The sequence below is a fragment of the Amphibalanus amphitrite genome, unplaced genomic scaffold (assembly GCF_019059575.1).
Source record: "Amphibalanus amphitrite isolate SeventyFive unplaced genomic scaffold, NRLGWU_Aamphi_draft 000383F_arrow, whole genome shotgun sequence".
Classification (NCBI taxonomy): domain Eukaryota; kingdom Metazoa; phylum Arthropoda; class Thecostraca; order Balanomorpha; family Balanidae; genus Amphibalanus; species Amphibalanus amphitrite.
Genome location: NW_024881877.1, coordinates 367,131 through 389,590, shown reverse-complemented (window position 1 = coordinate 389,590; position 22,460 = coordinate 367,131). Strand labels below are relative to the sequence as shown.

Below are 22,460 nucleotides of genomic sequence, written 5' to 3'. Positions count from 1 at the left end.
CAGCGGCTGTGGTTTCCCACTGCCGGCCTATCGGGAGCCGCGCGGGGAGGCCGTTCGTAGCCGCTGTGTGTGTGTGTGTGGGGGGGGGGGGGGGTGACGTGCGTACCGCGACCGCCGTCCGTCAGCCGTGACGTTATGTAGCGTCACCACCTGCCCGCTCCCACGGCCGACTCGTCACAAAGGCAGCTGGACCCCCTCGCGCCCCCCTGCTGACACGGGCAGCTCATGCGGTGCTGTCGTGTGCGCCGGCCCGGTCTAAGAAACGCGACAGTTGGACAGATACAGACGACTGTCGGACTGGCAATGGGCGTCCCACCCGCAGATGGATTCCGTTTGCGCTTTGCTAAACCTGGTTTCGCTGCCACCTGGCTTATTTTTTTTTCGGCCACCTTCCGACACAAGTACGGAGAGAAAACTTTTCATTCTCTCTTCATTCTCTTCATTCTCTTTCATTCTCTTTTCATTTATCAGATGGATTCCGTTTGCGCTTTGCTAAACCTGGTTTCGCTGCCACCTGGTTTATTTTTTTCGGCCACCTTCCGACACAAGTACGGAGAGAAAACTTTTCATTCTCTCCCGCGTCTGACCTCTGTACTCTGTAGTTACATGGCTTTGCTTCGAATGAATGGGTGTGTACATACTCTACTCAGTCTAGAAAGTTGGGTAGGTATGCGATGCATATTGTTCCAGTCTTCCATAAATAAGCGGACATGTCTTTTAATTCCGATCAGTGCGTCAAATCTCACCTTTTTTGCACTCATGGTGTGAATTGTAGTCTTTAGGTCTGCAGATATGTGCTGAGGCCAGCTTTTGGAAATTTAATATACGTCACGTATTTTGCTCATCCACACGAGCAAAGACATATTTTGATCTTTTAGAAGTGTATTCGGCATAGTTTTGTAAGCCAAGGAGTCAAATATAGGGTTAACATATCAACAGAATGCATCGGCTTCTAAATCCTGAGTTTCCAAGCGAAACGCTGTCAAGTTCACACTGAACTTTAGCCCTTCAAGCTACCTTGAAACTGCGTCTAGACGACGGGGTAGGAGGCGGAGGTGGCAATGCCGCACTGGTTGCCGGAGTTCCTGGTCATCTTGATGTAGCCGTCCATGCCCCAGCTGGCGCCCCACGAGTTCTTGACGAGCCAGTAGTCCTGGCCGTTCTCAGTGCCGTAGCCGACGGCCAGCACACCGTGGTCCAGGCGGCTGCTGGAGCAGCGAGCCTCGTTGTACACACCGCCGGAGTACAGCTGGAAGGAGAAGTGGGAAGCGTCGATGGCGACAGCCACGGGGCCGACGTTGGCGACGGCGTCCTGCAGAGCGCTCTCGCTGCCGGAGCGGACGTCGACGTAGCTGCGGAGGGTGGCGACGTTGTTTCCGTTGGCCTTGCAGTATCCGTCGCGGGCGGTGTAGGGGTAGGCAGCCTCGGCCTCGATGCCACCATTGTCACGGATGTACCTGAAAACGTCAGACGTAGTAATGAAAGCAATGCATTTTACGAGAAGGATAACACTATTGTTAATATTATTTCATTGAGATCTTTAGCCACATCTCTTTCAGCGGTGCGGCTAGTGTGGCGACTTACTGGAAGGCCGAGTCCATCCAGCCGCCGTTGCAGCCGGCGTTGCCGTAGGCGGTGGAGCAGTCGACCAGCTGCTGCTCGCTGAGCGAGACCAGCGAGTTGCCGGCCAGGGCCCAGGCACCCTCCAGCGAGCCGGTGGCAGAGAACGACCAGCACGAGCCGCACTGGCCCTGGTCCTTGACGCCGGTCACCACACCAGAGCCGCGCCAGTCCACCTCAGCCGCGTTCACCTTGCCAGACACCTGAGGGAACAAGTGCCGTCAATGATATTGCTTACCAAAAGACGCCAACCAAAGTGCTAGGTATCATAGGGAATAGCTGAAAATTCCAGTAATTGTTTTGCTGTAATATGTAATATGTAATACTTACCTTGTGGGTCTCGTGGGGCACGGTGCTGCCGATCTTCAGTCCCTTGAAGCCGCGGGCAAACTCTTCCGAGGTCAGGTCAGCGAACTTGTTGAGGGCCAGGGTGAAGGTGTGCTTTCCCTCGGCGTACTCCTTCATGTGCTGCGCAACCTTGACCTTGTTGTCGGCGTACACCTGACGAACAAGACGATCGGATCAGCTACTACCCTGGACTATGAATATTCAATATACAATCACCTCACGCTGGAAAGTGTTTTATGACAACTACTGCCACGAATCGGATGTTTTGTCTGCTTCCAGTCATTCATTTCATGTAAGCCTATACCTTCATCCTGTAGAACTCCTCGATGGGGTTAGCGTAGGACTTGCCATGCTTCAGCTTGAAGGCCTCCCACTCGGGCCTCTCCACGAAGGCGGAGGCCGCTCCGGCCAGAAGCACAACCAGCAGGACCTTCATGACTGTTCGGGTAGACGAGCAAATGGAATAGTAAGTGCCCCTGACATTCGGATTATCTAACGAGGCAAAGCTGTAAGTACCTGCTGTTAAAGGGACTATCCCACCTTCCAAAATGTTGTTAAAACCAGTTAAATTGTGCCCGACTTTATACAGGGTGTCCCATAAGTTCGTTCTCACCTAAATTTTACGCTTTTAGGCTCTCTTGCTTAAAGGCACGCTGAAATTGGTTCGTTACTGAGCTTACGTGGTTGCCATGGCTGGTAGAAATATGCTCCACAGTAACTAATTTCTGTAGACAAAATAGTTTTTGCTAGAGAGCCCGTCTCCTACACAGACGGCTAACGCCGCAACATAGAGGTCTCCAATACGGGTACGTCTCGGTATTTAGTCAGCACGTGACCATTCGCGACGATTGAGGGTGATTGAGGCCTACCAGTCTGTAGACAATGTCCATCGCTAACTGGACGCATAGTCAGCAACTGACACCGATGATTTGTCGGGAGTCAATCATTGCAAGTTTATCCCCTTTTTTGTCAGCTCTCAGGAGTGAGCCGTGTAGCCAAAACTGTGTGGCGCCAAAGTGGCCATCAAAAAGGTCAAAGGGTTAGAAAGTTGGTAAGCAGACTTTTCAGGATGGATTACCAGCTGTCTAAGAGTGTTCTTTCGGGGTACATAACTCAAGGTGACTTAAGCTTTGCTTACCGGAGGGCTCAAAACAGTCAAAAACGTCTTAAAATGGCCAAACATGAGTTTCGTTATGCCTGACGCTAAAAAAACTAAAGGGCTGAGGACATCAACCAGGTCATCTGGACTAACTAGTCCACGTTCGAGATGAAACACCCGTCCAAACCCGAAAACAGCCCCATAAGGGCAAAGGAGGAGGCCTCTGTTTCGTCCCGTTATGTTCCTATGCGAAAAGCCAAGGTCACGGTATTGTGGGGTTATAGGCGTCCAGACGCTGACCAGGTTGCGATTGGTGTCCCAGAAACAGCTTTGGGAAGCATAATGCTTTTCCAAGAACATCTAGGAGGAGTTTCAGCCCTCAAGCTGAACTCGAACCGCAAGTATGAACACATTTATAGAGGAGAAAATGGCATCCGAGAGGTCGTAGGCCCATCTTCAGGCAAGACAGTGCATCAGTGCACAGGTCAAGCAAAGCTCAAAAGCGGTGCAAAAAGACTGTGACAGGCGTTTGTGGCAAGACCACATGCCAGGCACCTCATCGGATCAAAATTTCATAAATATTTGTTGCTTATGCTGAAAATTAGGCTCGTCGAAGCGTAGCGCTGTTCAAGTCTCGAGGAGCTCACGGCGCATGTCAAGTCAGTCTGGGTTAACTTTAAGCCTGCTATGCAGCCAAACATGCCGGTTGGCATGCCGCAGCATGTGTTCATGTGTTTGCTTATTAAATGGGGAGCACATTGAGGGGTCACAAATATATCAAAACGCAATGTACTCTGTTTCACATGCAAATATAATGTGAGAACGAACTTATGGGACACCCTGTAGATTGGATGACCAGGAACACGGTTCTAGCATTTATTTTTCATTAAACATCTTAGGCTTCCCATATTTCAAACACAAACTTTCAAATATGTGACGTCACAGCCCAAAATTACCTCCTTCCCCAGGCCACATTACTGTCATAAAGCTGATTCTTTTTACTCTGTAGGCACCACAACAAAGTTCAGACCAAGTTTTAAGCGATTTTTCAACGAACAAACCCATTTAAATCAGAATGACTAAACGAGGTGACGTCACACTAACGGTCGCTCCATGTTGAAGATAGGGCCTTGTACAAGGCCCATTTTCAAATGAAGGGAACGAATTTCTTCAACACCAAGAGGCCGCGGGGGTTGTAACCTAGATAGATAGTGGTTTCTGAACCTCGCCGCAAACTTGGCTATCTCAACTCAAATCCCATGTTAAAGGTGGGATAGTCCCTTTAAATGAGTGCCTTTATCGTCTAGTGTCATGGTAAACAGCAAAGCAGCATGATTTCTAATTTCTAAAATGTGCTACGATACACTATACAGCCTACAATTTTTCCTAGCCAGTCAGCAAAAGCTTCTTGGAATCCTTCTTGGAATTCCAAGATCCTTCTTGGAATCCTTCTCTTGATCTTGTGAGCCCGGCAAATTGTTTTTGTGAAGTGCGTTAATGAACAAACCAGTATCTGCGGGCCTACTAGAGGCGCCTCCATTCCTAATGCGTAATGTAAATCAAACCAAAAGTCGATCGACGCCTGTGACGCAGCGCGGCTCAGTGCTCACCTGTACGTATTTCCGCAGTCGTGTAGCATCGCCTCTGGGTCGCTCCTATTTATATGGAGAGGCTATCAGCCGTGACCCTGCTGTGTTTGTCACTGATGTTCTTGGTCCCACGGGGTCGGCAAATATTGACTGCCATTTTGATAAGCCGCGTTTGAACTTTGAAGGCTAGTTATGTAAGTTATTCTTCAAATTTGGACACACAAAAATGTCGATTAAATTTTTAACTTCCTTTGGTAGCTTGTTTAGGTAAATGCATTTGTGGACATTGTAACACACAATTTGTTCCCTAGATGACTCGGACGTTGAGTACGAGTATGAACAACGAGTTATTTAAAAGCGTTAAGCTAAGGGGTTTTCACAATATAATATCTACTTCATGCCGTTGTTTTGGTTGCTAATGATCAGGCATCCAGTTATCAGCTTCCGAATTTCCTAGACGATTTGGGTCGTTTGGTTAATTTGGTTGCTTTTGAGGGTTTAACATCTGATGTTTCAGAGCAATGGCATTTTCTTGAAGAAGAATTATTCCAATATGAAATTTCTGTGCCAGTTCCATATCTAAATAATAAAACATTGAAATACTAAAGCTCAGATGTAGCCAATGAGCCTGTATAATTCTTCCGTAGGTTAGCCCTCGCCCGCACATGGGGGGTTGCCACTCCCAGGTAGGTTTTCTGTTCTGCACTCAACATTTAAACCTAGAAACCTGATTTTTCGTAGAGCTGCTGCTCTATCCATTCTCAATGCCCACTAAAAATGTCAAGTTTCTGTGGTTTTTAGTTTCAGAAATATGACCTTGTTTTTCAGGTCATGTCATGACCAAAATGACAAATACTAAACATCTTGCGTCGGTATGTTTGCTAGTCTTACCTCCCACCTATCATGGAACATGTTATTGGACGGTGTGCAGATGTCAGGGTCAGGGTTAAGGTCAACGTAGCTCATCTAATAACATTGCAATTTAGGCTTGCTGAATTTACTTTTCATGAAGTTTCTCGACTGAGTTTTCGGTAAAAACTTCTCAGATCATGATCTCATGTAAATGGGACACACAAACCAATCGGTGCACACATCAGTATACACACAGACACACACAGACATACAAACAAATATCGTTGACCATGACCTAGCTTGACCAGAAATGACCACAGCCGGTAAAAACCTAGTCGGATAGTGTGATAAAGAGCTGTTCTACTGGCCTGGCACCACAAAGGGCAGCGCAATCAGTATATGATGGGCACCGCACGTGATATTCCAACGGTGGCCCCAAACAGCAATATTTTCTAGTTTGACCTGACCTGGAAGCTCAATGATCGACCTAATGAGGTGAAATTGGGTACCATTGGATTCGTCTCTTCCCAACGAATCTGTTGGTTTTTGCCGCGAAGCTTTATCTCCAAGAGGAACGAAATGGCGCGGGGGGGGGGGTGGCAACCACCCCCCTTAAATAGTACCTAATAAATATATATTTTTATAGAACCTATCTTTCATAGGAATATGTCGGTTGCATTAAAATGGCGCTTTTACCTTGAAAGATGCCTCTTTATAATTCATCACTATCATTTTAACGGAAAACTATTTATCTTATAGTTATATATTTTTATATATCTTTGTCACAAGCACTACATAATATGATATAAGTATATTCAACATCTGGGTCAGCTTTGTTACTTATCTCCGCGACATTGTCTCAATACCAATGTGCAGGCAAGGACGTTGGCGTGAGAATGGAAAAGAACGCCAACGATAGCGCCGCGATTTTGCTGCGTCACAGCCATGAAAAATGGTATATATAGTGGAGTGAACTTCATTGCAGCATCTGACTGTTCAGTGTTCAGGTGAGAGCTTATGTGTTGTTTGTACTTTAGCCGTTTTCACGATGGGCTATCCGGCGAGTGCACCTGATGACCAAATCTGCTATCTTCATTTTATGAATTTATTTCAGTGTTTTAATCGATGATGCTCTCTGATATGACAAAGCAGGCATATAAGCAATTAGTGCAACCCTAGTTGATAGCTGCTAAGAGACACACTGAACCTGATTTGACCAAAGCTGCACCTAATCTGTACCAGATGTGCACCAAATGTGTACCAGATGGCCGTCGTGAAAACGGCTATTAGTTACTGTAAGCTTGGACTATTAAACTACTGGTGCAAACAAATTGACCACGGCCAAAAATGTTAGGTACACCAGTTTGCATCTAGCTACCATTTCAGGATAGCCTCGTTAACTCTATTAGTGGGAGGGGGATGATGTTAACGACGCACCATTGATATCTCAAAATCTACGGCTGAATCTAAAAATTCAAACAGCATTCGATTTCACTCGAGGTGATCTACATTAAAAAGAAAAAAATCAAAAAAGTAGATTATCCGAAATCCCCATCTGCCCCAGTACCTATAGGTACTGGGGTAAATTATCCGAAAAAAGTAAATTATCCGAAATCCCCATCTGCCCCAGGGGATTTCGGATAATTTACTGTTTTGAATTTACGGGGTAAAAACTGCATATTGCAGACACTTTTTTGACTGCTTACCATGGCCATGTTTTTTAACCTATTTTAAGTATTTTGAAGCCCATCGGAACAGAATGAATCAGAAATCAACATACATTATAAACATTATAAAGTATTAAAAAAATCATAGGCGGATACAGTTAAATGAATTCGGGGTACACAAAATATAAAATATATCTTTTTTTTGTTAGTGCTATCACAAAAACGGATTGGTAGAGGTCATGTTATATAACATTTACGTGTGAAATCGACCTCCCTTTATTTTTCCTGGAGCCGCCTATGATCCACCTTTTACTCACTGGTGAACATGAAATAACTACAAAACATGTTCATTTCAAACGTCATTTCTTTTGCTACTTTCACATAACGAATGTCATGATCCAAGAAGCAAACAATCGATGTGTAATTACTTTCCAATATTCAGTACTGGACGCTCTTATTACTTTCGGAAGCATATGACATGTGAGTGTTGACGAGCACATCATATAAATAATGAATTCATTCGCTCCATGACGATCTAAATACCACCAAATCGCTCATCAAATGGTACAGTGCATATCAACATGAATCGCCCCTGTTTGGATACCTGCATCCGCAATTTGACAAAATCTGCACCTTATCTGTACCAGATGTGTATCAAATGTGTACCAGATGGCCGTCGTGAAAGCGGCTAGTATGTAATGCATTATTATATCCTCGAGCTATAATGCATTATTATAGCTTGCTGTATTATACCATGTCTTCTTGTATTACACCCTGAATTTTGAAAAAAAAAATCAAAGTAAAGCTACTTTTTGAATTTATTTACATTGTCTTACATGAGCATCCTTGATTTGAACGTAAGCCTAGCACGCTGACATGTCATGCGTTTACAGAATCATGAAGGTCCTGCTGGTTGTGCTTCTGGCCGGAGCGGCCTCCGCCTTCGTGGAGAGGCCCGAGTGGGAGGCCTTCAAGCTGAAGCATGGCAAGTCCTACGCCAACCCCATCGAGGAGTTCTACAGGATGAAGGTAGGCTTACCGATGAAATGAATGACTGGAAACAGACAAAACATCCGATTCGTGGCAGCAGTTTCATAAAACACTTTCCAGCATGAGTTGATTGTATATTGAATATTCATAGTCCAGGGTAGTAGCTGATCCGATCATCTTGTTCTTCAGGTGTACGCCGACAACAAGGTCAAGGTTGCGCAGCACATGAAGGAGTACGCCGAGGGAAAGCACACCTTCACCCTGGCCCTCAACAAGTTCGCTGACCTGACCTCGGATGAGTTCGCCCGCGGCTTCAAGGGACTGAAGATCGGCAGCACCGTGCCCCACGAGACCCACAAGGTATTGACGCATTACATATTACACCAAAACAATTACTGGAATTTTCAGCTATTCCCTATGATACCTAGCACTTTGGTTGGTATCTTTTGTTAAGCAATATCATTGACGGCACTTGTTCCCTCAGGTGTCTGGCAAGGTGAACGCGGCTGAGGTGGACTGGCGCGGCTCTGGTGTGGTGACCGGCGTCAAGGACCAGGGCCAGTGCGGCTCGTGCTGGTCGTTCTCTGCCACCGGCTCGCTGGAGGGTGCCTGGGCCCTGGCCGGCAACTCGCTGGTCTCGCTCAGCGAGCAGCAGCTGGTCGACTGCTCCACCGCCTACGGCAACGCCGGCTGCAACGGCGGCTGGATGGACTCGGCCTTCCAGTAAGTCTCTGAATATGCAGCAACAGTGAACTAGATATGTCGCCATATGTCAATGGATTATAGTGATCCATGTAAGCTGTTCATAACTGGTGTTTTCCTTGAAAAGCTCTGCTTACACTATGTCTGACGTTTTCAGGTACATCCGTGACAACGGTGGCATCGAGGCCGAGGCTGCCTACCCCTACACCGCTCGCGACGGATACTGCAAGGCCAACGGAAACAACGTCGCCACCCTCCGCAGCTACGTCGACGTCCGCTCCGGCAGCGAGAGCGCCCTGCAGGACGCCGTCGCCAACGTCGGCCCCGTGGCTGTCGCCATCGACGCTTCCCACTTCTCCTTCCAGCTGTACTCCGGCGGTGTGTACAACGAGGCTCGCTGCTCCAGCAGCCGCCTGGACCACGGTGTGCTGGCCGTCGGCTACGGCACTGAGAACGGCCAGGACTACTGGCTCGTCAAGAACTCGTGGGGCGCCAGCTGGGGCATGGACGGCTACATCAAGATGACCAGGAACTCCGGCAACCAGTGCGGCATTGCCACCTCCGCCTCCTACCCCGTCGTCTAGGTGTACTTCCAATGTTTCGTGAATAAGTTGAATGCAGCGATGCTGTTTAGTTTTGTTCAGTTACGCTCCAAAGTTAACCTTCCTTTATGATTTAACATATCCCACTCATTGAAAGTGCAATAAAATTTAGAACTCAATGTACATATGTGTGCTTCATTACAATCCAAACGAATGTCTACTGAAATATGTATTGACGAGTTGAGTTCCGAGCTCTAATTGAAGGACAGATGCCAGAGCTTTTCTCCGATAGTTGTTTGAGCTGCAAGAACCTAGTCTCACCAGTAGATGCCGGATGTGAAAGCGACGAGGCAGGAATGAACTTATCAGAGACGTGGCTAGTTGCACCTGGACTAGACTGCTAACTTCTTCAAGTTGAAGAAGGTTCTTAAGCCGCCATGTCAGTTGAGTAAAAATGTTACTAAACCCTCACCAACGATAATTATTGGAATACCTAAAAGGCGGATACCCGGCGGGCATACCTAAACGAACGAATCCGTAAAGAAGCCATGGCCTGCAACTAGAGTTGCAAAGTTTCCCCCAAAGGCTGCTACCGGCACCGCCCCGCCCCACAAATTTTTTTGGGGATACCGGCATGCTACCACGCCCAAAGCAAAAACACCACCAAATTACCGGCATACTAAAAAGCCTGCATTGTTGATTCCAGTTTACCCCTACAAGAAATGCCACATTTTCCTCTTAGTGTCCAAAGTTTGAATCATATGCTAATATTTTTTTGTGCAAAGCCAAAAATACCGGCATGCTACCGGCAAGACATGCCAGATACCACAAAAAAACCTGCGGTAGTGAAAAATTACCGGCATGCCGGTAATGCGGTAGGGAAACTTTGCAACTCTACCTGCAACAAATTCTTATGTAGCAGGGAATCACTAAGAAGTGATGGTCGGCACTCGGCATGTAAGGAACGTAGCTAATGGGGCTTAGCTATGCTAACAGCCGAAATACAGTCCTACGGAAAAACGCAAAAAAAATGACCGATCATAGCAAGATCATAGGACATCTTCCATTTAGCTGTCACATCCTTCAAGTTCAATGCCTATGAAAGGATCCATCCAACAACTATCCAAGGATAATTAGCGGAATCCACCAGCTCTGTTTTCGAGACCAAACCAAGGCCATATATAGGCGGACCAAACAACTCTTCAAACCCTATATACGGCGGACGGCCTTGCTCCGGTCGGGTATATAATGCCTTGCTTGCTCCCAACAATAGTGTTTGATTCAATTCAGCCAAGGACATACATAGTGATTCATTCAGCTTCGAGCTTCCTGCCCTTCTTGCATTCACCTTCACAAACCACTAAATTAAGCCAGCGCACGTGCCTTAGTCACGTTAGGAACCAACAGCCGGGCAATGCAGAGTCGATACCCAATCAGCACTCTGCATCGTCATTGCGTCACTGGCCGTCGTCCGACAGATTGAGAAGATATGGGTTGCACGGCTCTAGTCACCACAATAAATCCTTATTATGCGCCGATTTTCTGGATATTTGTATTTATATACATACACTTTGGATATTTGGTATTTTATTTGGTGAAACACTTCACGAATTTGGTGCAGTTACTTTCGCCCAATTTAAAAAGCAGCAGCGACCACAAGACCCGGGAGGTTGAGACGTGAGTCACGTTCGCGCAGGAAGTGCGTTGACCAAATGGAGCGTCTTTGGTTGAAACAAACACCGAGGCCACAGTGCGCTGGAGCGTGATATCGCCTCCCAGCGGTACGCCACGCGGCGTGCCTGCAGGTGAGTTCGGAGCGTGCCCTCCACTCAATAAGGGCAATTACGACTTGTGGTGGCAAACAATCGGCTTTACCGTTTCCGTCAGTCACGAACACTTCACAGTGCCGCGAGTGTTGTTTGCTGTGTGCCTAGCTAGGGTGAAAGCAAGGGTACTGCGCGAAGTGCGAATCATTGAAAGATGAGTGCCTTTTTCTGGTAGGGTTCGTAGGGTCTCACCCGGTTTGTAGTTGGTGATTTGTCTAGCCACCTACAAAGGTAACATCAATTTATAGAAAGAGGCAAAAACACAACAACAACAACAACAACAACAACAACAACAACAACAACAACAATAACTCATAAATGCAGTTATTTAACTTTAGCAGAAAAGATGAAGTGCCGTCAGTGATATTTAACCCGCGCCCCACTGGGAGGGGGCTATTTATAGCCTCTCCTCCCGTTTTTCTGCAATAATTTCCAAACCGCTTGACGTATTGACGCCAAACTTTCAGTACCTTCGGCTGCATCAATTTGACACCTTGTGTCAAATTTTGAACTTCGTACCTACCATAGGTCGGCCGAAAATGACGTCAAAATGACGTCATGTTCGGCCGATTTCGACGCAAAACATTGAACCACGGCAATCGCTCCCAAGAGCTACGTTTTTAAGCTAGATCCAATTTCTTTGCATGAGAGGACTCAGAATAGACTGCGCTATCAAACTGCTATCTCAGATTTTCGAAATTTGGAAAATTTCAAAAATCTTATATAATAAAACTCCAAATTTATATTTTTACATTTTTTCAATTTTTTTTTTGACTGTTCGAAAAACCGGAATATATGTGATAGAACGCATTATTATGACTAACTCTAGCAAGTTTTAGCTAAATATCTTCAAAAATGGCCAAATTATACGCATTATTGCAAAAAATTAACAATTTTTAATTTTTCATTTCAATTTTTCAGCACGAATTTGACATCGTACGCCAATATAAATAGCACCATCGTGTTCCTTAGCTCAAACTGCATCCAATAGACACCTTTTTTGTTGAAAAATTTTTACTTCAAAATTTGACCTTTTTTGACCTGAAAGTGACCTGACCTAAGCTAAATTTGACTCAAAATGACCTCAAATGACACAGACGACATCAAATTCGAAAGGTTTGGCCTAAATGGACCATAAAACATGTGTCACGTGACCAACGGATGATATAATATTTTCGTGACCTGTGATGACCTGACCTTGACCTGAAAATCAAAGTACAAGTTTGGTACCCTCAGAGTATCTAGAGCATCTGTTCACGAGTGTGTGAACCAAAAATGAGCCTGATCTGACTTGTAAGACGGCGGCCAGAGCCCAAAACGTTAAGAAGCCAAAATGCTAATAATTTTTACTTTGACCTGACCTATGACGTCATCAGTGACCTCGAGGTCAATGAAATTAGGTTTCGCTCGACAGTTTTCCGGGGCTATCAGACGCCGTTTGAATTTTGACGATCGGCCCAGTAGTTTCGGAGTTAGGAGGGCCCCCCCCCCCAGTAGGGCGTGTTATACGCAGACCCCAGTGGGGCGCGGGTTAAATTTGCCAGCAAAGACATAAATTATGAAGTGCTGGAAGGAAGACCTGCAGGAGGAATGATTGTTGCCTTATTAATTAACACTAAATATTTTAGCTAGATAACGAGAAACCAATGACAACATATGTCCGGCTCCATCCCTGACTCATCCCAAGGTCCACCAATGGCATATAGGTACTCTTCGACGCCCCGCCCCGCTGGCCTCCTGGCTCCGGTGCGGCTCGCTCTGATCAGGACCGTAGCGGTGCCAGGACCCGGTGCCTTCTGCTGATTGCGGGTGTTCGGCGCCGACCGCGACGACAGATCACCTGGCACGCGGCCCGTGGCGCGTGCACGGTAACCCACGGCGACGATCCAGGCCTGACACCCATGACGATCGAGGTCTACCTCATCACGAAAAAGAGCCGCCTCAGAGAATGCCTGACTTCTAAGGACTTAAGCGAAACGTGTTTTATGGTTATTCTTGGTTAAATCCAGAATGCGGCGTGTGACCAAGTGCACGGACTGAATATACACTGAGTGGACAGACGGGTAGCCGGCCAATTTACATTGAAAATGCAGCGCTTTACACAAACGTTAGTGTAACCTTAGAAAGTTGCATTAAATTAAGCGTGGACTGCAGAGCTCGTCCAAAGTTAATTGAGTCTGGTTACGGAGTGAGCGAAGCGAGCGGGGACTTTCGTATATTGAGTGAGTCTGGTTACGGAGCGAGCGAAGCGAGCGGAGTCTTTCGTAGATTAAAAAATTCTGAGTATGAGCGGCCGGCCGGCCGTGCGGACGCTTCTGCAAGGCTTATAGCTCAGCAACCACTTGACCGATTTACATGCGGTAATTTTTGTAGGGTAGCTTCATTCCTTCTGCAAAGTTTTGGACTATTCTCAATGCATGTGGGTGACCCCTTATGCACGTGCCACGTGCAAAACGAAGAGGTGTCAGTTTTGTAATGGTTGCAATATCTCGGTAACTACTGGGTCGATTACGCTGAAAGTTGGGATGTATGTAGGCATCCACTAGGCAATGCATATCCATGTGCCAGAGTTGGGGTGCTGCTGCACGTGCGCACGCACGTACAGGGGTCGATTCCAGATCTCGAGAACGGCTGAACCGGTTGTGCTCAAATTTGGTACACGGTTAGGGACCAGTTAGTAGAGTGCCGTGCACAAGTCAGTTGGGACCTATTTTGCACGTGCGCACGTGCAGGGTGCCGCTTGCAGATCTCGAGAACGGCTGGGCCGATTGTGCTCAAATTTGGCACATCGCTAGAGACCGGTTAGTAGGGTGCCGTGCACAAGTCAGTTGGAGGTTAACCCTCGCCGGCCGAGGGGGGGGGGCGGGTGCCGCCCCCCCATAGGGTTTTTTCGCGATAGCTCCGAACACGCTGGAGATAGAGAGCTGAAACTTGGCATACCTGACCTTTGATCCAAGCCGGATCTTTTGACACCAACCGCATTTTTGGGTCAGGTCAGGTCACTGACCTATGACGTCATAAGTGAACCTCTGCACGGTCTTCAGATGTCGCAACTTCGCAACGCCCTCACTGCCAGAGGAGATGTCACAGGGAAATGAAACTTGCAGGATCTAGTATCGATTATGAGTCCCACAACTTGTGTATCTCGGATTTTTCCTAAAGGTCATATGAGGTCAGGTCATTTTCGTGACCTCACCATTATAAGTCAATGGGGAAAAATTCAAACTGCTATTCTGGCGCCGGGAACGATCTCCAACTATCTCAAGCACACAGAATCGTGATTTGATGCACTCCTTGCAAGGTTAGATGCGTCACTTTTGCAATGTTGACCTTGCGTGACGTCATTTATGACGTCATCAAGGTCATATTAGTTTTTCGTCAATAACTCTTGATCAAATTGAGCTAGCGAGTCGGGAAAGCCACCAATGGACTCAGGAAGACCTGCCGAATCGAATGATATGCGACATGACCTCTTTCGACCAACTTCGTGACCTGGGGGTGCTGACCTGACCTTGACCTGAGGTCAACACCCCAAGTTGACCTGACCCGGACAAAAAGTATATCATTCGACGCGCCTGAGCGAGACGAACACGATGCTGCCAAAATCGGCGCTTTGCGGCCGTTTTTGCGAAGTTATTCACCAAAAACTGAACCGTACCTTGGGGCACTTGACCTGACCTCAGAGGTCACCGGTTGACCTAGGACCTTAAAATCGGGTACCAATCTCTGCGTCTCGTAACGGCGCACACGCTCGTTTTTTCTGCGACGCGCTAGCTCCACCAGGGGCGAAACGGCGAGGGGGGGTCGTACCCGCCCCCCCCCTCGGCCGGCGCGTATGTAGAAAACCAATAGGTCCGGCGAGGGTTAACCCCTCGAAATTTCGCACGTGCAAGGCTCACCCTCTCGCTCGCTCCGTTAGTCGCCCCAAAAGGAGTTTTACTGGTAAATTTTATTTTCCGCATAACGTTTTTACGGAGCGAGCGAAGTCTTTCGTAGATTAACGGATATTTCTGAGGATGAGCGGCCGGCCGGCCGGCCGTGCGAACGCTTTTGCGAGGCGTACCTATATCTCAGCAACCACTAGACCGAATTACATGCGGTAATTTTTGTAGGGCAGCTTTATTCCTTCTTTCAAGTATTAGACTATTCCCGATGCATGTTGGTGACCCTTTATGCACGCGCCACGTGCAAAACGAGGAGGTGTCAGTTTTGTAAGAATTGCAACATCTCGGTAACCACTGGGCCGATTACGCTGAAAGTTGGTATGTAGGTAGGCACCCGCTGGGCAATGCATATCCATGTGCCATGCAGTTGGGATGCTGCTACACGTGCGCACGTGCAGGGGTCGATTCTAGATCTTGAGAACGGCTAAACCGACTGCACTGAAACTCTGAAATTTGGTAAGTACATGGTTAGGGACTGGTTAGTAGGGTGCCGTGCAAAAGTCAGTTGGGACCCATTTTGCACGTGCGTACGTGCAGAGTGCCGCTTCCAGATCTCGAGAACGGCTAGGCCGATTGCTCTCAACAATGGCACGTCGCTAGAGGCTAGTTAGTAGAGTGCCGTGCACTAGGGTTGTTAAAAAAAACGAATTTTGGAAAAGTATGCCTTTTCTAAAATTCGTAAAAGTATGCCGCCAGAAAGTGCCTTGCTGGCGGAGGCGTACCGTCCTGATCGAGAACCGCGGTTGGACTTCACTGAGCACCCAAATTTGAGTAGTAGGTTGTGACCAGGAGATTAAAAGTGTGTGTGGGCGCTCAAACCAGGTCTACACCAAGGCCCTGGTCTATGTACATCGCTCCTAAGATGTGTGTCGCCACGTCGCCGTGACGTCCCACGTCGCCGTGACGTCCCACGTCGCCGTCACGTCCCACGTCGCCGTCACGTCCCACGTCGCCCCTTCCCTCCGAGTAGTCGACAAGGCTGTCTTGCATTGCAAACACATTTCATTTCAGATGCCAAATGTTTATTTCTTTTAGAAATGAAGGCCTGCTATCTGCACCAAAGTAGCTATTTTCTATATATTCGCACCGCATGCAAGTTATAAAGGAAATAAAGAATTGAAACACAGCTCGAAATTATTGAGAGTTTGTTGGAAGTCTTTTTCTCAACTCCAAGCAGCTACAATCCATCTAGACGACGGGGTAGGAGGCGGAGGTGGCAATGCCGCACTGGTTGCCGGAGTTCCTGGTCATCTTGATGTAGCCGTCCATGCCCCAGCTGGCGCCCCACGAGTTCTTGACGAGCCAGTAGTCCTGGCCGTTCTCAGTGCCGTAGCCGACGGCCAGCACACCGTGGTCCAGGCGGCTGCTGGAGCAGCGAGCCTCGTTGTACACACCGCCGGAGTACAGCTGGAAGGAGAAGTGGGAAGCGTCGATGGCGACAGCCACGGGGCCGACGTTGGCGACGGCGTCCTGCAGAGCGCTCTCGCTGCCAGAGCGGACGTCGACGTAGCTGGAGAGGGTGGCGACGTTGTTTCCAACCGCCTTGCAGTGGCCGTCGCGAGCGGTGTAGGGGTAGGCAGCCTCGGCCTCGATGCCACCGTTGTCACGGATGTACCTTAAAACGTCAGACACAGTGTAAGCAGAGCTTTTCAAGGAAAACACTAGTTATGAACAGCTTATATGGATCACTTTAATCCATTGACATATGGGCATGGCGACATATCTAGTTCACTGTTACTGCACATTCAGCGACTTACTCGAAGGCCGAGTCCATCCAGCCGCCGTTGCAGCCGGCGTTGCCGTAGGCGGTGGAGCAGTCGACCAGCTGCTGCTCGCTGAGCGAGACCAGCGAGTTGCCGGCCAGGGCCCAGGCACCCTCCAGCGAGCCGGTGGCAGAGAACGACCAGCACGAGCCGCACTGGCCCTGGTCCTTGACGTCGGTCACCACACCAGAGCCGCGCCAGTCCACCTCAGCCGCGTTCACCTTGCCAGACACCTGAAAAAAGATTATACGACATGTTTATCAGAGTTAAAGAGATGGAACGTTGCAACACTCAACAGCTACTTATCTGTTTTCGAAGGCAAAATCAATAAAAAACAAATCATTTTCGAAGAAATTCAAAATGGCACAAGTAGGTACCTACAAAGATTGGCGCTGGCGCAGTTCGCATCAATTACCTGGTGCATCTTGTGGGGAACGGTGCTGCCGATCTTCAGTCCCTTGAAGCCGCGGGCGAACTCATCCGAGGTCAGGTCGGCGAACTTGTTGAGGGCCAGGGTGAAGGTGTGCTTTCCCTCGGCGTACTCCTTCATGTGCTGCGCAACCTTGACCTTGTTGTCGGCGTACACCTGAAGAACAACGGTAAGGAGAGCGGGTCAGATGCTGTAGTTAAGTTACGATGGAATTTTAACAAGCCATAGGTGGCGGAACGGGGGGGCGGGCACTGGGGCACCGTACCCCTTTGATTTTGGCATTTTAACATTAGCCCTATGAGCGTTGAATGGAAACAGATAACAGATAACAGATAACAGATGTATTCAAAAGAAATCCATACAATATGGCTTTTCATTCTTCTACGTCAGTTACAATGCGGACACAATGAGGACACATTTACACTAAACACACAAACCCATCATACATACACCAACTGATCACAGCGCGTCAGCCGATCCCACGAGCCGCCTGACAGTACGGCGGAACCCAGGCTCGCCGGGAACAGCCTGCACACTGTTCAGTAACCTCACTCCCCGAAAACACATTCTCCTCCTTCCAGCTTCGGTACGAATGTTGGGGCATGTGATTAGCCCCGACTGTCGTGTTGCATGGGCATGCCTTTGGTCCGGAAAGAATGGGACCAAAAGTCGGCTGTGTCCCCTAGGGTGTTCCATTTTCCCCAACTTCAGCATTGGCCGACATTTCGATGTCGCCCCATAACCTTGCCATATATCCATGATGTGTGCAAAAACCCAGCTCGATTGAACAATATTTAGATGTCGCGCTCTTTTAAAACTTTTTTGCATGCTAGTTTCATGAAGAATGAAGCTAACACTCGTAGTATCTCAAAGCATTGGCTGGTAGACAAAACGCCTCAAAACGTTATTTGTAAAGCTCCGCTGCTATTAAAAACAGTCTCTCTCCTGTTTTCCCACCGACATTGGCAGCTCAGAAAGCCCGTCGCCGAATCCACGATTAAAACGAGCATTGTGTTCAAAATCATCTGGGCTGAATTCAGCCGAATGACGAAGATTAAAACATTCAACGCTATAAAAAACATGCAAGGCTTATTCATATGCTTAACCCGCGCCCCGTAGGGGGGGGGGGCCGAAAAGGCCCCCCCTGTCCTTTTCGGTCGATATCTCCTAAATGGCTGGAGATATCGCCACCAAACTTTCAGGACCCCTCCGGGCATCAATGTTACACATTGTGACCTAAAATTTTTCCAGAGGCTATGATAGGTTGGCCACAAATGACGTCAGAGTGACGTCATGTTCTGTCATTTTCGACCGAAAAAAGACCTTCGCGAGTAGACCTGTCAGGACTACAGCTTTGAAGATACAGAAAAATGATCAAGACATAACAGGTGTAGAATTGACAGGGCTACAAAACTGCTATCTCGAATTTTTGAATTTTTTGAGTTTTGACCCCCCAAAATCAAAAAAGCATTTTTTTGGATATATTCGCCAAAAAATCCAGAAAGTTTTTTGAGTTTCGAAAAAACCGGAATATATGTGATAGTGCCTACCGTCTTCTATCTACATAACAAATTTCAGATCGATACCTCGTTTTTTGGCCAAGTTATAGCGAAAAACTGTTCAAAAATGATGACGTCAAATTTTCAAACTCAATTTTTGGCAATTCTAGAACTCGTAGAGCAAAACGAAGACCACCATTAGACTCCCCGTGACGAGCTGCATCGAATCGATACCCATTTTATGCAAAAATATCAACTTTGAAATTTGACCTAATTTGACCTGACCTTGACCTGACCTTCACCAAAACGTGACCTAGGCTGGCCCCAAAGGCTGCCTAACCCACATAATCGCATTTGTCATGTAAAATGGACCATAAAACATGTATCACACGACACATTCATATTGTGACCCCCGGTGACCTGACCTCGCTGTTACCTGACCTGGTATCAGTGACCTCAGATAGCAAAGTATGTGTTTGACGAACAATGTACCATCGATGGTTTTCAATAAATTACCAATTTACTCGCTTTCACAGCACATTTCTTGAATTGCCTGTGAACGGTGAAAATCTGACCTTTGACCTGACCTGTGACGTCATCGGTTTGACCTAGGTCAATGAAATTTGGTCACAAGGTAGTTCCCAGGTGGGGCTATCGAACGCCGTTTGAATTTTGAAAATCGGCCGGTAACTTTCCGAGATCTTAGGGGGGGGGGGGGCCGAAACGCCCCCCCCCCCCTACGGGTGGTAGGGTCCGCCGGTAGCCCTACGGGGCGCGGGTTAAGAGAACATTAAGCAGGCGGGAAGGGTAGACTTGAGGCAAGCAATTGAGAAAGATGGCGTGCAAGCCCAAAGGCTTATTAACACTTTGAGTGCTGACTGCTGGTGCTTTTGATGGAATTTTAAATGACTGTTTTTCCTTTCTTACAGGTAAAATGTCGGTAACAAGAAAGTTAGCACAGTTGTGGTTGATCGAGAGAACTCCGCAACCAGATATTCTTGGTGCTCGCTTGCCCTCCCGTGAACAAGTATTGCTTTTTTTCTTGTACCAGCGTCAGGTACTCAAGAAGTCAGTCCCTGATTCCGTGTTGGCAACGAGTGAAAAGCTCAAGAGCATCTGGGACAAGGCGAGGTTGACAACGAAAACCGATGTGAACATTAGGAGGAACGTCAAAAAACTGTTTGAAGAATACAATGCCCTGAAAAAAGATCGGAAGAAGACAACTGAAGGTGCCGTGCTGAAGCAAAAGATTTGGAAGGGCGACTTGGTGGACCTTTTCGACATCTCCAGCGCGGACGTTCTGGAAAGGAGGGATGTCTTGGACGAGGACAAACGCTTCCTTCTTTTGCAGAGAGAAGATCGTACCAGTTCGTCCATGGCCGGCGTCGATACCATCGAACTGGCGAAAGAAAAGAGGAAAAAAGAAGCCGCTGAGAAGTTGGAAAACCGCAAGCGGAAGCAGAAAGCTGAAATGGATCGCCTCCAGGAGAAGGTAGCCCCTCCGCAGTATGGCATGACGTCATCTTCTTCATCGTCGGAAGATGAGGGTGGCGACTTCAGGGCACCGAAGAAAAAATCTCCTCGGCAAGCGCCCATGCAAAAGCCGTCTCTGAATCCCGAACTAACGTCCGTCTGGGATCGAGAAGGGCTATCTGTGCGTCAGGCCTCAAGCTCTTATATTGCGACAGCGAAGAACTTGGGCCACGATGTCAATCAGTTTGCCATTTCGCCGACCACCGTCCATCGTTCTAGGGCTAGAAACAGGGAAATGCTTGCGAATCAGCTGGAAAGGGAGGCTTTCAAGGATCCTCCCCCCATTGGTTCTTCACTGGGACGGAAAACTGCTACCGAAAGTAACGTCAAAATAGGCTTTAGAAGACCGCATTGCGGTGGTTGCTACCGGACAGAACTTCGAAGAGATCCTGGGAGTCCCTGTCGCAGAAGATGGAACGGGCCAAGAAGTGGCCAGAACGGTTTTCCAGCAGGTCGAGCGAGTCGGCGCCAGGGACCAGATCATTGGCTTTTCATTCGATACGACTGCCGCGAACAGCGGCATGCTGACAGGCGCCTGTATACACCTAGAAAACCTCCTCGGTCGCCCCGTGCTGTGGCTGGCTTGCCGCCATCACGTGCTGGAGGTTATCCTCAAGCACGTTTTCGAAAAGTGCTGCGGGCCTTCCACTGGTCCAGAGATCCCAGTCTTCAAGCGCTTCCAGGGACGCTGGGAACTTCTGGATCGTGGTTCGTACCGTACACTGAACGAAACAGAGCCAATGGAAAACGCCCTTGAGCTGCTCCGCGTGCAGATGATTGCGTTCCTGCGAAAGGTTCTCCATGACGGAAGCAACCCACGCGAGGACTACGAGGAGCTTCTCCGTCTGTGCCTCGTGTTCCTCGGAGGAAGTGAGGGACAGGTCCGGTTTCGAGCTCCTGGTGCCTATCATCAAGCTAGATGGATGGCCAAAGCCATCTACGCCGTCAAGATGACGCTCTTCATCGACCAACTTGAGCTGCCAGCTCGCGTTCAACAAGGCCTCCGTCAAGTGGCACTGTTCGTGAGCCTCTTGTACGTCAAGCACTGGCACGAGGCGCTGATTCCGGAGTACGCCCCAAAGAACGATCTGGAGCTCCTGCAGGCCCTCAACGATTATCCCGACGAGGAAGTCAGCGCACAGGCTACCAAGGCCCTAACCCGCCATCTCTGGTACCTTTCAGAAGACCTCATCGCGTTGGCTTTCTTCGACGACAGAGTCGAGGATGAGGAGAAGAAGCGGATGCTGGAGAACCTGGTGAAGCCTGCGTCCAAGAAGGCGCTGAAGCGGCTCGATGGGAAAGGACTGCGTGTGGATAACACCACTACCCTGAGCAACTTCGTCACTAGTCGCAGCAAACGGTTGCTCGAGCTGCTGGCGGATCGGGAAGATCATCCCCAGAACCTGATCAAGGACGAGGCACTGAAGAACCGCATCAGGGCCCTGAAGGTGGTGAATGACAGCGCCGAGCGCGGGATCGCCCTCATCAAACAGTTCGCTGGCGCTGTTAAGGATGAGGAACAGCGCCAGTACCTCCTTCGCGTCGTCCAGCTTCACCGCAGCCAGGTTCCCAAGCGCACCAAGGCCGCCTGCTCGGCCTTCTCACTCTAGAGTGCTATGGCGGTCATGAGCGCGACATCTAAATATCTTCCGATTTTGTTCAACGAGGTGTCAATCGCTTTCATTTGAAGTAAGAATACAGGGCAAAATCGAAATGACGATGTGTTTTGATTTCGAATTTTTCCATAATAATATGGAACACCCTAGTGTCCCCTTATTTGAAGGTGTTACGCCGCCACTGGAACAAGTGTGGGTCATGCTGGAAGTGCTTAATGAATATGATCGCCATAAGCCACACTATGCCATATTCATTACAAGCTTGTCTCTGCTAGTTTACCTTCATCCTGTAGAACTCCTCGATGGGGTTGGCGTAGGACTTGCCATGCTTCAGCTTGAAGGCCTCCCACTCGGGCCTCTCCACGAAGGCGGAGGCCGCTCCGGCCAGAAGCACAACCAGCAGGACCTTCATGATGCTGTGGAAGTGACAATACCAGAAT

The 22,460-nt window shown here is 48.3% G+C and overlaps 2 protein-coding genes across 2 annotated transcripts; one reads left to right on the top strand and one right to left on the bottom strand.

Annotated features, from left to right (window-relative positions):
• Window positions 1-864: 864 nt before the first annotated feature.
• LOC122390121 (digestive cysteine proteinase 2-like) lies at window positions 865-22,460 on the bottom strand. Its single transcript, XM_043382783.1, has 6 exons — window positions 22,301-22,460; window positions 17,358-17,528; window positions 16,937-17,175; window positions 16,493-16,794; window positions 1,585-1,792; window positions 865-1,457 (listed from the first exon to the last, which is right to left on the bottom strand). Exons 1-6 carry the CDS (start codon window positions 22,430-22,432, stop codon window positions 1,031-1,033), a joined length of 1,479 nt encoding a protein of 492 aa, XP_043238718.1. The 5' UTR covers window positions 22,433-22,460; the 3' UTR covers window positions 865-1,030.
• On the top strand, window positions 7,397-9,587 carry LOC122390119 (procathepsin L-like). The gene is made up of 4 exons (XM_043382782.1): window positions 7,397-8,204; window positions 8,355-8,525; window positions 8,650-8,888; window positions 9,025-9,587. The coding sequence occupies exons 1-4, from the start codon at window positions 8,052-8,054 to the stop codon at window positions 9,449-9,451; spliced, it is 990 nt and encodes a 329-aa protein (XP_043238717.1). The 5' UTR covers window positions 7,397-8,051; the 3' UTR covers window positions 9,452-9,587.